The sequence below is a fragment of the Rana temporaria genome, chromosome 4, assembly GCF_905171775.1.
Source record: "Rana temporaria chromosome 4, aRanTem1.1, whole genome shotgun sequence".
Lineage (NCBI taxonomy): Eukaryota > Metazoa > Chordata > Amphibia > Anura > Ranidae > Rana > Rana temporaria.
Window position 1 is genome coordinate 316,404,604 of NC_053492.1, and position 13,886 is coordinate 316,418,489.

The 13,886-nt window shown below is 43.6% G+C and overlaps 1 protein-coding gene across 1 annotated transcript in view; it reads right to left on the reverse strand.

The window, feature by feature from the left end:
* C4H6orf118 (chromosome 4 C6orf118 homolog) overlaps positions 1 to 13,886 on the reverse strand; it is a 219,362-nt gene that overhangs the window by 152,518 nt on the left and 52,958 nt on the right. Inside the window, exon 3 of the mRNA XM_040350632.1 lies at positions 8,151 to 8,273. Coding sequence (XP_040206566.1) covers positions 8,151 to 8,273 — 123 coding nt within the window. The remainder of the gene's footprint in view (positions 1 to 8,150; positions 8,274 to 13,886) is intronic.

Genomic DNA, 13,886 nt, shown 5'->3' on the forward strand with positions numbered 1-13,886 from the left:
CCATGTCTGGAGTTTTTGGAGAGTATTATAGTAAACTTTATAACTGCTTGAGCACTGACCCACAGGCACAATTCTCACAAGACGGACTAGATGCTTTCTTGTCATCTGTACACCTTCCCAGATTGTCACTAGACCAACGTTCCTCATTAAATCAACCTATTTCCGTTGAAGGACTAACGGAAGTAATTAAACACCTCCCCTCACATAAAGCCCCAGGTCCAGACGGTCTTCCCTATTCCTACTACAAGATGTTTTTGATGACCCTAACTCCACACTTGTTAGCTCTGTTCGCCTCCCTACTCCAGGCGAAACTACAGCATTCTTCGTTTTTTCATGCTTTTGTAACCGTTATCCCTAAACCGGGTAAAGATTCATCCCTTCCCGATAACTACTGTCCCATCGCCCTACTAAACTCGGACTACAAAATTTTCACCAAGATTTTAGCGAACAGACTATCCTTACTGCTGCCAGCTCTAATTCATAGAGATCAGGTGGGATTCGTCCCCATGAAACATGCAGGAGACAACACGCTTCGCACTATTGATCTTATAGACCTGCTTACTAAAAACAAAAATCCCACTTTGATTCTTAGTTTAGACGCCCAAAAAGCATTCGATCGACTTAGTTGGCCGTATATGTTCGCAATACTTACTCGTTATGGATTCTCAGGCCCCTTTGTCCAAGCTCTTTGAGCCTTGTATTCGAAGCCCACATCGCAAGTGCAACTTTCCTCACATTTATCGAGTCTTTTCTCCCTTAGCAATGGTACAAGACAGGGCTGTCCTTTATCGCCGCTGCTCTTTATTCTTAGTTTGGAACCCCTTACTGCGGTTATACGGGATTGTCCGGATATTAGAGGCGTGTGTCTTCGACAAACAGAATACAAATTATCCTTGTTCGCAGATGACGTTCTCCTCACTCTCACTCACCCACACTCCTCCTTGCCACATCTACATAACGTGTAATCAACCTTTAGTTGCCGCTCAGGTTTTAAAATTAATGCTGCTAAAACAGAAGCATTACCCGTAAACATTCCTCCTTCTCTCTTGTCTTCCCTCCAAAGCAAATATAATTATCATTGGTGTTCTCAGTCACTTAAATATTTAGGGGTTCAGCTCACTGCCTCTTATGACACCCTATATCGGGCCAACTTCCCTCCCCTGTTTGCGGAAATCAATCGTTTGCTGACTCATTGGACCACCCTCCCCCTATCCCTGCTGGGGAGAATTAATGTTCTTAAAATGTCCATCCTTCCTAAATTGCTATACTTGTTTTAAACGCTGCCGGTAGCGGTCCCATTGACGCAGCTGAAATCCCTTCAAAGGAGGAGTCTCCGCTTTGTCTGGAACAACTGCTCCCACAGGCTGGCAGGGACAGTGGTCCTGGCCCGAAAGAGTGGGGGGGGGGGGTTTGGGACCCAGACTTCATCAAATATTACTATGCCTCACATCTGAGAGCTCTTGCCTCATGGACCTCCCGTAAAGCCCCGAATAGGTGGGCGGAAATAGACATGAATGTCATGGCCCCAGTCCACCCTTGCTATATGCTCTGGCCCTCTACTGCCCTTCATATGCCCCAACTGCAGAAAATCTGTTTAGCTCCCATGCTGTTCACGCTGTCTATTTGGAAACGCTGATCTGTGCGCTATTCCTTGTCCTCCCCACCACTCTTGAATATCCTAATTAACCCAGACATCCCAGATATGATCGTATGCTGCCATGGACCCTGGCTGGACTTTTCCAACTACGGCATTTTGTTAATCCTGTGACACGACATTTACTGACTTTCCCTGAGTTGCAAACACAGTATCAAATTCCCCAAAAGCTATTACACTCATACCTACAGATTAGGCATTTTTTCTCCTCCAGATCCCCTTTTTTGACTTTGGAGAAGCCAACTGACTTTGAAGCCCTGTGCGCTAGAGGCCCTCATGAGCCCCAAATGATCTTCACCATCTATAAGATATTGCATGAGGCAGTTCCTATGACAGTGGCTGCCCACCTCTACATGAGAAAATGGTCTCAGATCTTGCAGCGTGACATCTCCTTGTTGGATTGGGAGAGCATCTGGAAGCACACTTCCAAGATATCTCGATGTGTGTCCCATAAGGAAACCGCATACAAAGTCCTGATGCTTTGGTATAGGACCCCAGATATTTTACATGCCCGCAACAGAACAATCTCAAAACAATGCTGGAGATGTAATAGTGCTGTGGGCACTCACTTCCACATTTTTTGGGAGTGTCCCCCTGTTCACCAATTTTGGCTTTGAATCCAGAAGCTGTTAGAAAATCTGATTGGTAGTCCCGTCCCTCTGACGCCCATACACTGTTTGTTAGGTCTCCCTTTTCCTGGTATTTCTAAGGCCCTGCGCCAACTGATGTCTTTCATTTTATTGGCTGCTAAAACGGTCATTCCTAGATTGTGGTTGTCCACCTCACCCCCAACCATCCCACAACTACTCACCACTATAGCGGACATACGCAGAATGGAAAAAAACTGATGGCTATGGTGGTGGGTACAGAGCAGAAATTTTCTGAAATGTGGTCAGCGTGGGATGAATCAGTGTATGGGTCTGAAGGAAATGAACTGAGTTAGTTATCATCAAGTGCCTACGTATTCTAGTGAGCATACACAATATCCATATCTCTCTATGTGCAGATCTTTTTGGTGGGTTTCACAGTATGTATATGTTGCCTCTATGACCCCTGTACGGTCAGGTCGGGTTATCTCTTTCTCTGTGTTTTACTTATATTACTATGGCCCGGATTCACATACATTGGCGCATCTTTATGCTGGCGTAGCGCATCCAATATACGCTACGCCGACGTAGCGCAGAGAGGCAAGCACCGAATTCTCAAAGCACTTGCCTCCCAAACTGTGCTGGGTTCCCTCGGCGTAAGCCGTCGTAGATGGAAGTGGGCGTGAGCCATGCTAATGAGGCGTGACCCCATGCAAATGATGGGCAGAGCGCCAGACAGGGTCTAGCCTGGTTTTAGGCGCTGTGGACGTATCCATGTGCGCATGCTCAAAATCACGTCGGAATTACTCCCTAAGATACGACGGATCACTGCCTACGACGTGAACGTAACCTACGCCCAGCCCTATTAACGTACTACCAAAACTACGTAAAATACGACGGCTGTGTTCCCTGGTCCATACCTTAGCATGGCTTGCGCCTCATATATGGGGCTTAACTTTACGCCGGATGTACGACTTACGCAAACCGCGTATATTATGCCCTGGACGCAAGTACGTTTGTGAATCGGCGTATCTCCCTCATTTGCATATGTGCATAGAAAATCAATGGGAGCAGCAAATGCGCCCAGCGTAAATATGCGCCTACGATACGGCGGCGTAGGAAAGTTACGGCGGCCGGATGAAGCCTATTTTCAGGCGTATCTCAGTTTATGGGCAGGGCGCATAGATACGACGGCGCATATTTACACTTACGCGGCGTATCTCGAGATACGTCGGCGTAAGTGCTTTGTGAATCCGGGCCTATGTGTTTATCTGCTCTACCTTTTCTTTAAAGGGATTGTTTTTCTATATCCCACTCAAGGTAACTGTTCATTCACATCGCCATTCCTTTACTTGTACAAATTGTATGTGCTTGGTAGTCCGCTTAGACAATGTATACCTGCCATTCTTTCAAACTGTTAATGATTCCTGTGTATCTTTTTTTGTATGACTTGAAAAATTTATAAATGAACAATAAAAAAAAAAACACAGAAAAGACAAAAACAAACAAACATAGGATCTGTGTCATGAGGGCCACTGACTGGGGTATTAATCTTGTAGGGTAATGCCCTGTACACACGATTGGTTCGTCTGATGAAAACGAACTGATGGATTTTTTCATCAGATATCCAATGAAGCCGACTTTCATTAGTCTTGCCTACACACCATCGGTTAAAAATCCGATCGTGTCCAACACGGTGACGTAAAACACAACGACGTGCTGAGAAAAAAAGAATTTCAATGCTTCCGAGCATGCGTCGACTTGATTCTGAGCATGCGTGGATTTTTGACCGATGGATTTCCCCACAGGCTATCGTTTTTTTCTATCGTTTTTTTTTAACCATACGAAAACAGGTTCTATTTTTTTGCACCGATGGGAAAAAAACTGATGGGGCCCACACGATCGTTTCTTCCGATGAAAACGGTCCATCGGTCTGTTTTCATCAGACGAACCGATCGTGTGTACAGGGCATAGGCGTCCCAGTGAGGGAGCAAAAATCCTCAGAAAAAAATACTGCCTGTGGTTAAGCGTAGGAGGGGCTATCGCTCATAGTAGTTGAGTGAGATGTGAATCTAATCCCAGAGCTATTCCATGTCCACTGGCAGTGAATAAACATTATATTTTCATATGTAAAATATGTTATTGTAACCCGGCCTCTGAGCTGCCCGAGAGTGTTAGCAGGTGGGGCACACTGAACCAATGAAAAAGTAGCATAGGCAAACAAAAACTGGGCTGAAGGAAAATAAAAAATCACAAAAAACATGAAAAACATTTTTTTTGGTGCAAAAATATACAGTAATATAACATGCCAATAGTAGTTAAAACAAGTTAAAAAAGCTGAGTGTTTACAACCCCTTTAAGAGATGGTTTTCAGTCCCCAGAAACCTTGAGATTAGTACTTGGCTGGGAGGAGGCAGTTCCAGATACTGTAGTCCTAAGTGACCCCAAGGACTCTCCTTCTCATGCCTCTACAAACTTGCGGTGCATGGGCTCCCTTAATCTTCAAAGCCTGTGAAAGGACCCGAAAATTTGTGGCATCAACCCTCCTTGACAACCATTACAATGGGAAAGTCTTGGAACTCAACCTGCCCTTGCAGAGGTAGCACAGGATAAAATATCTTGAGTACGCCTTAAAGAGGAGTTTATGTAATGCCTTCCAGACTCTGATAGGTTACAGTCTCATGGAAAAGCTAGTTTTGAGGCTTCTGTTGGTCAAAGGAGGAGCAATGGAGAAGGACGCCGCCCCAGTGATGCATTTCAAAAATTTATTTTGTCCTCAGCGCCCAGGGCTGTCAGCTTCAAGATCCCATCGGCAAGCTTCTGTATCGTATGGTGGAAGATTATCTAGGGGAAAAAACTGACATTGAGAGCTTTCCAGTAGACAGTCCCCTGAGTTTCTGGGTCATGAGAATAGTCCCCTGGCCAGAACTTGCCCAGTATGCAATTGAGCTGCTGGGCTGCCCTTCACCCAGTGTGCTTTCTGAATGGGCTTGTCAGGAACCATGAATCAGACTGAGACAGAAGTTCAGTAAAAATCATGCTATTTCATAAAATGGTATAAACAGAGCAAATGTAGTCATAACATAGCCAGAGTTTGGTAACCAGGATGAGTAGTCAGAACAAGCCAGAGAAACAGGGGTCCAAAGAACAGCGAAGTCAGGTGCAGCAAACAAGATCAGGAACTAGAAGGGAAGTAAGCCAAGCATTTTTGATGGGAAAACACAACAGAAAGAGTCTGGATATGTCGACCAAGGCAAAGGCACAGAAGATCTGATCCAAGGAGTTTATATAACCAGCAGCTCTAGCTGATGAGCAGGAAATGAAGACCAGGTAAGTCACTGTGGAAGGAAGAGACTTTGGCAATTAAACAACATCTGAGCACAGAGCTCTGAGAAGTAACGGCTGAGCCCAGTCCTGACATGGGTATTCAGTGCTGCTAGAGGTTTTGTGACAGATAAAAGAGCATGTTTGCCCAAAGACTCTGTTGACCGGCTGACGTTTGTCAAAATGAATCGGTCCTGAATTAGCAGCAGCTATCAAGCCCCTGATGCTGATGTCACTAAGTAAGAGTTATTGGGATCTCAAATCTCTGCAAGACTGTCTAGGCTGCCTAGCTTTGTGGTTGTTGATTTTATTTTTAAGTCATTTTTTGGTATAGGTTTTACGGCACAATATACACCCAAGAATCAATTTTTTCGGCACCTGTTTAACAGGTGCATTCAATTTAAATTTCTTACAGAAAGGCTAATTCTTGCTTTTATCGAGTGTACCTCTAGAAGGTTACAGGGTGAAGGCACCACCAACACCCAAAATATCCGCACCTGTTACTTCTATAGCCTCGTACACACGATCAGTCCATCCGATGAGAACAGACCGATGGACCGTTTTCATCGGTTAACCGATGAAGCTGACTGATGGTCCGTCGCGCCTACACACCATCGGTTAAAAAACCGATCATGTCAGACCGCGGTGACGTAAAACACAACAACGTGCTAAAAAAAACGAAGTTCGATGCTTCCAAGCATGCGTCGACTTGATTCTGAGCATGTGTGGATTTTTAACCGATGGTTGTGCCTACTAACGATCGGTTTTGACCTATCGGTTAGGAATTCATCCATAAATTTAAAGCAAGTTGGCTTTTTTTTACCAATGGTTAAATAACCTATGGGGCCCACACACGATCGGTTTTGACCGATGAAAGCGGTCCATCAGACCGTTGTCCTCTGTTTAACCTATCGTGTGTACGAGGCCTATCCAACGTCTGCGAAAGAGGCACCAGACTTTATCTACAAAAAATTGTTAATCTTGGCCTGAGTGTACTATAATTTGGCTTCTTCACATAAGGTTTGCTCATTGTGGTGCAAAACGTTGTTATTTCCATCCAAAGTCTGCCAAAGAGACACCAGAATTTATACCAAAAATCAAAACCAAGTGCACTAAATTGTGGCCTCATCGTACAGACTGGTTCCCCAAGCCGTTGTTTACAAAAATAAACAAAGCTTGCAGGGAAAATCTATTTAAATTTCGGTTTTTTTTTTTCCTTTAGAAATGTCAATTTTGCTGCAGCAGGTTCTACACACTGTACAGAAGTGCCACTTTACAGGCAGACTAAGGGGACCCCCCAGGAACTGTATTTAAAACATGTTTTATTGTTTCACTTTCAGCATCATTAAAATCACGGCTCCTTTAAAAAAACAATCTATTTAAAAAAAATGCATTGGTACATGTCCCCCAGGGCAGTACCTGTGTCCCCATTCCCTTTCTATGGCTAATACCTTGCATATAAGCCTTCACTTCTAAATTTTTCAAATTCAAGTCCTTATAGACTGGTGAAAACTGAAACAGGGGGTGTTCGGCCCACTCTACTCATGTATTGAGTCATTGAATAATAGATAACAGTAAACAGAGATAGCAAAGAGAAATTGAGGAAGGAGATGAGGAGAGAGACATAGAAATAAAAAGGAGGGGATGAGGAGCCCTACACCACCCCCTAATTCTCACATTAGCGTGTATTGAGCGTGTATCGACAAAAATACCATCAACAAAAATATGAAACAAAGTCTAAAGAGTGTCTGAAATTAGTCCATACATACCATGTGATCTTGTAATCCTTTTCCCAGGATCCCATCTTACAATTAAGTTTTAAGCTTTCTTTTTTTTCCCCCAAGGATCCTCCTTGTTCTCTTGCATCAGGTCCAGTGGTAGATGTTTTGTTTCTTTTAGGGCCTACCAACACATTTCTGACTAATTTTAATAACGACTAATGTCAGTTTAGGCATGGTGGTTTTATCTGCTAACATTCAATATGGGGCCTTAAAATGATTGTAAAGTCTCTTTTAAAAAAAATTAAAACAATTAACAAACATGTTATACTTACCTTCTATGTGCAGTTAGTTTTGCACATAGCAGCCCAAATCTTCCTCTTCTCTGGTCCCTCTTTGGCTCTCCTGGCCCTTCCCTCCTGTTAAGTGCCCCGACAGCCAGCAGCTTGCTATGGGGCCACCCAAGCTGAGTCATAGCTTTGTGTGCCCATTCAGACACGGAGCCCGGACCCAGCGCTGCCCCCTCTCTCGTGATTGGCTAACTGACTTTAATTGACAGCTGCGGGAGCCAATGGAGCTGCTATCGTTTCTCTGCCAATCAGGAGGAGAGTCCCGGATGGCTAAGACACTCGTGGATATAACTGGAGAGAGATAGGGCTCAGGTAAGTAATTAGGGGGTGCTGAGGAGGCTGCTACAAACAGAAGGCATTCGGTGTATTAAGATAAAAAACCTTCTGCCTTTACATTTTCTTTAAATACTTTACTTACATCATGTTGTACCTTGCTGAATTCTGCTGTGTAATTGGATTAAGCAAGAGATTATCGTCCTGTCAAATTGTCTACAACTAAAACATGTTATATATGTACCTTTACTTGCTCCAGTATGGTTCCGAAAGCGAAAGAAATGTTGCAAATGTTTTCAAATGATTCACTGAAGATTTGTAAACGTGCAAAATGAGGGGCCTGGATATGGGCAAAATTCTGAAGTTCCTAGGAAGAAAGAATAAATAGGTGAGATTTACAAAATGCATTTTTCATACAGTCCTGGTGCTAGAAATACAAAAGTTACTTCAAGGCAGTACAGCTAAATGCTTTATCCATCCAACTACTAATAGGAGCTTTGGTGACAATAGTACAGAGAATCTCTTAGGCCCCTTTCAGACTGGGGCGGGAGCCGCGGTGGCGGTATAACGCCGCTAAAAATAGCGGTGCTATACCGCCGGGATTGCCGCGGGAATCAGCCGCTAGCGGTGCGGTATTAACCCCCGCTAGCGGCCGATAAAGGGTTAACGCCCGCAATGCGCCTCTATAGAGGCGCATTGCAGGCGGTATTGCCGCGGTTTCCCATTGTTTTCAATGGGAAGGAGCGGTGAAGGAGCGGTTTACATGTCTCCCGCCAGCGCATCGCCTCAGTGTGAAAGCCCTCAGGCTTTCACATTGAGTTTGCAGTGAAGGAGTTTTTCAGGCGGGATAGCAGCGCTATTTTTAGCGCTGTACCGCCTGAAAAACTCCTCAATGTGAAAGGGGCCTTATGCCCTGTACACACGATCGGTTAATCTGATGAAAACGGTCTGATGGATTTTTTCATCAGATATCCATTGAAGCTGACTTTCATCAGTCTTGCCTACACACCATCAGTTAAAAAACCAATCGTGTCAGAACGCGGTGACGTAAAACGAAGTTCAATGCTTTCGAGCATGCTTCGACTTGATTCTGAGCATGCGTTGATTTTTAACCAATGGATTTCCCCACAGACGATGTTTTTTTCTATCGTTTTTTTAACCATCAGATAATTTTAAAACAGGTTCTACGTTTTTTCACCGATGGGAAAAAAAACGATGTGGCCCACACACGATCGGTTCGTCTGATGAAAACGGTCCATCAGACCGTTTTCATCAGATGAACTGATCGTGTGTACAGGGCATTACAGTCCTTTTTAGGTAGCTCTAGAGTTCTATGAATTGCGATTCCATTGGTAAGTAACAATTTTAGAAAGAGTTCCACAAAAGCAGCGCTCATATATCTCTTAGGGAAGGTAGATAATAAAATCTTAAAAAATCATGTTCACGGTAAAAAATGTATATAGAGAGAAGGGGAAGAACCCTAATGCCGCGTACACACAAACGTTTTTCATGATGTGAAAAATGCAATTTTTTAAAATGGTCATTCAAAACGATTGTGTGGGCTCCAGAGCATTTTTCTCGATGTGAAAAATGGGCATTAAAAATTTAGAACATGCTCTAAATTTTCGCGTCGTTTTTCACGTCCCGCGACCGCGGCCCGGTCCGAAGCTTCGGGACCCGCGGACCCGATCGCCGCTGGAGTCTCGCGATTGGTCCCCGGAGCTGAAGAACGTAGAGAGCCGTTTGTAAACACGGCTTCCCCGTTCTTCACTGTGGCGGCAGCATTGATCGTGTCATCCCTTTTATAGGGGGACACAATCGATGACGTCACACCTACAGCCACACCCCCCTACAGTTGTAAACACACTTCAGGGAACACATAACCCCAACAGCGCCCCCTGTGGTTAACTCCCAAACTGCAACTGTCATTTTCACAATAAACAATGCATTTTAAATGTATTTTTTGCTGTGAAAATGACAATGGTCCCAAAAATGTGTCAAAATTGTCCGAAGTGTCCGCCATAATGTCGCAGTCATGAAAAAAAATCGCTGATCGCCGCCATAAGTAGTAAAAAAAAAAAAAATTCTAAAAATGCAATAAAACTATCCCCTATTTTGTAAACGCTATAAATTTTGCGCAAACTAACCGATAAACGCTTATTGCGATTTTTTTACCAAAAATAGGAAGAAGAATACGTATCGGCCTAAACTGAGGACAAAAAATTATTTTTTTATATATTTTGGGGGGATATTTATTATAGCAAAAAGTAAAAAATATTGAATTATTTTCAAAATTGTCCCATTTATTTTCGTTTATAGCGCAAAAAAATAAAAACCACAGAGGTGATCAAATACCACCAAAAGAAAGCTCTATTTGTGGGAAAAAAATTATGCCAATTTTGTTTGGGAGCCACGTCGCATGACCGCGCAGTTGTCAGTTAAAGCGACGCAATGCCGAATCGCGAAAAGGGGAGAGGTCCTTTAGCTGCATTTTGGTCTGGGTCTTAAGTGGTGAAAAAAATGTGCATGCTCAGAAGCAAGTTATGAGACAGGAGCACTTGTTCTGGTAAAACTAGTGTTTTTAATGGAGATAGCACATTCGTCACGCTGTAACAGACTGAAAAGCACAAAGACTGAAAATCGCGAATCGTCTCTCACCAAACTTTTACTAACACAAAATCAGCAAAAGCCGCCCAAAGGGTGGCGCCATCTGAATGGAACTTACCCTTTATAGTGCCGTCGTACGCAGGCTTGACAAGAATAACGTAAAAAAAACGTTGTTTTTTCTAGGACATGAAAAATGGTCGTGTGTACGCGGCTTTAGGTGGCAAAAACTGAATCGTGCTTCCTTCTTAAGGAGAGGGTGAGGCAATTAACATCCCAGACAGGTATATATATAGGACGGCACAAGCCGTCCTATCTTAGCTTTGTTTAAGCGTATCTCTGTTTGAGCATACTCTTAAACATACGGCAGCGTAGATTCTGAGTTAGGCCGGCTTATCTACTGATAAGCCGGCCTAACTCTTACTGAATCTACCTATAAGGATTTGATCTGGCTGTTCTTGGGCTCATTTGGCCTAGTTCACCACACATGTGAACGATCGTTTGGGAGGAGATCGTTGAATGGTTTTCAGGGATTGAGGAGCTACTTCATGCTTTATGGTCACTTGCTGACTAGAATCATCTGGTGCATTTTGTTGTCACTTTGGGTGAAAAGTCACAAATTTTATCTAGAACACAGATTTTATTTTTCACATGGTGTTTGGAGAAAAATCATCCAAAAAGATTTCTGGAGCTGTTTTGAACATTTAATGACATATTTGTTTTGAGCAATTATAAACTGGGGCCTGAATTCACAGACATCGGCGCATATTTATGCCGCCGTAGCGTATCTTTTGTACGCTATGCCGACGCAGCGCAGAGAGGCAAGCACCGAATTCACAAAGCACTTGCTCCCAAATCTGCGCTGGGCTTCTAGGGCGTAAGCCGGCGTAGGTGGAAGTGGGCGTGAGACATGCAAATGAGGCGTGAACGTAAACTACGTAAAATACGACGGCTTATGCTCCCTGGTCCATACCTTTGCATGGGTTGCGCCTCATATATGGGGAATAACTTTACGCCGGACGTACGACTTAGGCAAACCGCGTATATTATGTGCCGGGCGCAAGTACGTTCGTGAATCGCCGTATTTCCCTCATTTGCATATTTGAATCGAAAATCAATGGGAGCGCCACATGCGTCCAGCGTAAATATGCGCCCACGATACGCTGGCGTAGGCAAGTTACGTCGGTCGGATGAAGCCTATTTTTAGGCGTATCTTAGTTTGTGGGTCGGCGCATAGATACGACGGCGCACATTTGTACTTACGACAGCTTATCTTGAGATACGTCTGCGCAAGTGCTTTGTGAATCCGGGCCTATATATATATACACACACCTTTTTGAAACATTTGTGCACATATTTATAAAATGAAGCAATTCGCTAATACACGTTTAAACAAGGTTACAAACGAATACATATTATTTGCATAGATCACTCTTTGCACTTTCAGAAATTGTATTGGGAGCGCCCTTTATCACATCACCATTCCTCATTAGTTTTTTACTAATTTCAGGTGCAGCAACCCTTCACCTTTTAGTTTCACTATTGGCACCAGTATCCATTTATATATTATTCAATACCATATGTGATTTAGAGGAGTGGTAACAACATTGTAAACTTGCCTAACCAGTTATAATTCTAGGAATCATCTAACCTACCCCTGTGAGAATGGAATCCTTCACCAAGAGATATAAATCCTAGTATTAGAACTAGGAAATAATATTCGCTTGATAGGGGTAGAATCTTGGGAGAGTTTCTAAGAAGATCATAGCTCAGTCACAGAAGAGAATCTGACCTAAACTGTCCTTTTGTGAGGAAATCTTTAGCATGGTAACAATGTGTCTAGCCTGCTGACCACCCAAAGAAGAACAGGGTCTACCAGCAATGGTTACTTTCTGGCAATTAAGAAAGAGGGGTACCCCCATGCAGAACTCCCCATGTTCATGTAGGGATGATAAGAAGAGGGGATCTGAAAAACAATACCTTTTTATAAATGACCCTTCAACACTGTCTAGCATAGGAAGGAAGTTGTCTTGTTTGTACAAGATGATGATCTCAAAATCTTCCAGAGGTAAAGATCTTGCAGCGTCTAGATGAAGTCCAGCTGAGGTCCAATCAAAAGACAAAACAGGGTTTTCCTGAAACTTGTCCAATCCAGATCACCTAACTCATAATGTAGGCAAGAGGATACATTCACTAGGGTAGTCTTCTCAGATATGGGGAGAGACCATCCCTTTCCTGGTCAGAGCCTGGCATATAGCGAATGGAATCTGAAATTTGGGCAAGGCACCAAGTTGGCCTCTTCAGACCATAAGGATTTTTTGGTCTGAAGAGGCCAACTTGGTGCCTTGCCCAAATTTCAGATTCAGAAGAAGAAAGTGAAAGACTGGGAAACTCCATGAGATGGTAGGACCATGCTAAAAATGGAATTCCACTTCAGGACTGTGTGGAATTTGACAAACCAGGAAGGGGTCAAATATCCACAGAGAGTGGACTTATTAGGGTGGGTTTGAGTCAAGCTATTCCACTAGAAGATGACCCAAGGTTACTGGCACAAGATAGTTGTGAAATTGTTTTGAAGCAGATTTTAATTTTGCACAAACCTGGAAAATCTGTGAAAATAACTCACTTCCAGGAATGTTTCTGGAGTGTTGCACAATGGGCATGCAAGAAAATGGCACGAAGATGGACATAAAAGTCAGTTAGGTGCACAGGGTCCAGAACTGCTGTAGCTTAAAGGAAGGAATTATGGTGCCGAAGCCCTGAGGTTTGCTTCAATTATAGTTTTGTATGTGTATGATTACCAGGCTGGAAGCATCTGCACATGGAAAGATTTCCACAATCACCCTGGGTTGTGTTGGAAATTTCTAGAACTGCTGAGGACAACTGACGAGTCAGGTCTCTACTATGGACGGTAATAGTATAGACTGATCCCTGTCCACCTGAGGGGTCAAGAGATCCTGCAGGAGAGAAGTATCAACACTGATACTGATGCAGTCATCCATGATGGAGAGGGACTCCTCTGCATTATGGAGTGTGAGAATGAGTGAGATACCATTCCAGGGAGAACATTTGGCAAAATACACAAATAGGTGTGGTAATGCTTGTTTGGTAAAACCAGAAGGGTGAGGATGGGCAGGTGAAGGAGGTGTCTGATTGACAGGTACAGAGTGTGGGCTATGGGGGAAACCCAAGTATCCAAGCTGGGTGGAAGTAAATTACCAAAGGATCCACTAGGGTGAACAAATTTATATTTTAAAACTGGGGGTGCGCCTTTATGAAGAAGGCTGAACAGATGAGACAGAGGGCTTCTGGCTTTGGGATCTGTGGCTTTGATGTAATGCAGACTCTGTTTACTACAGTAGTACAGTACATGAAG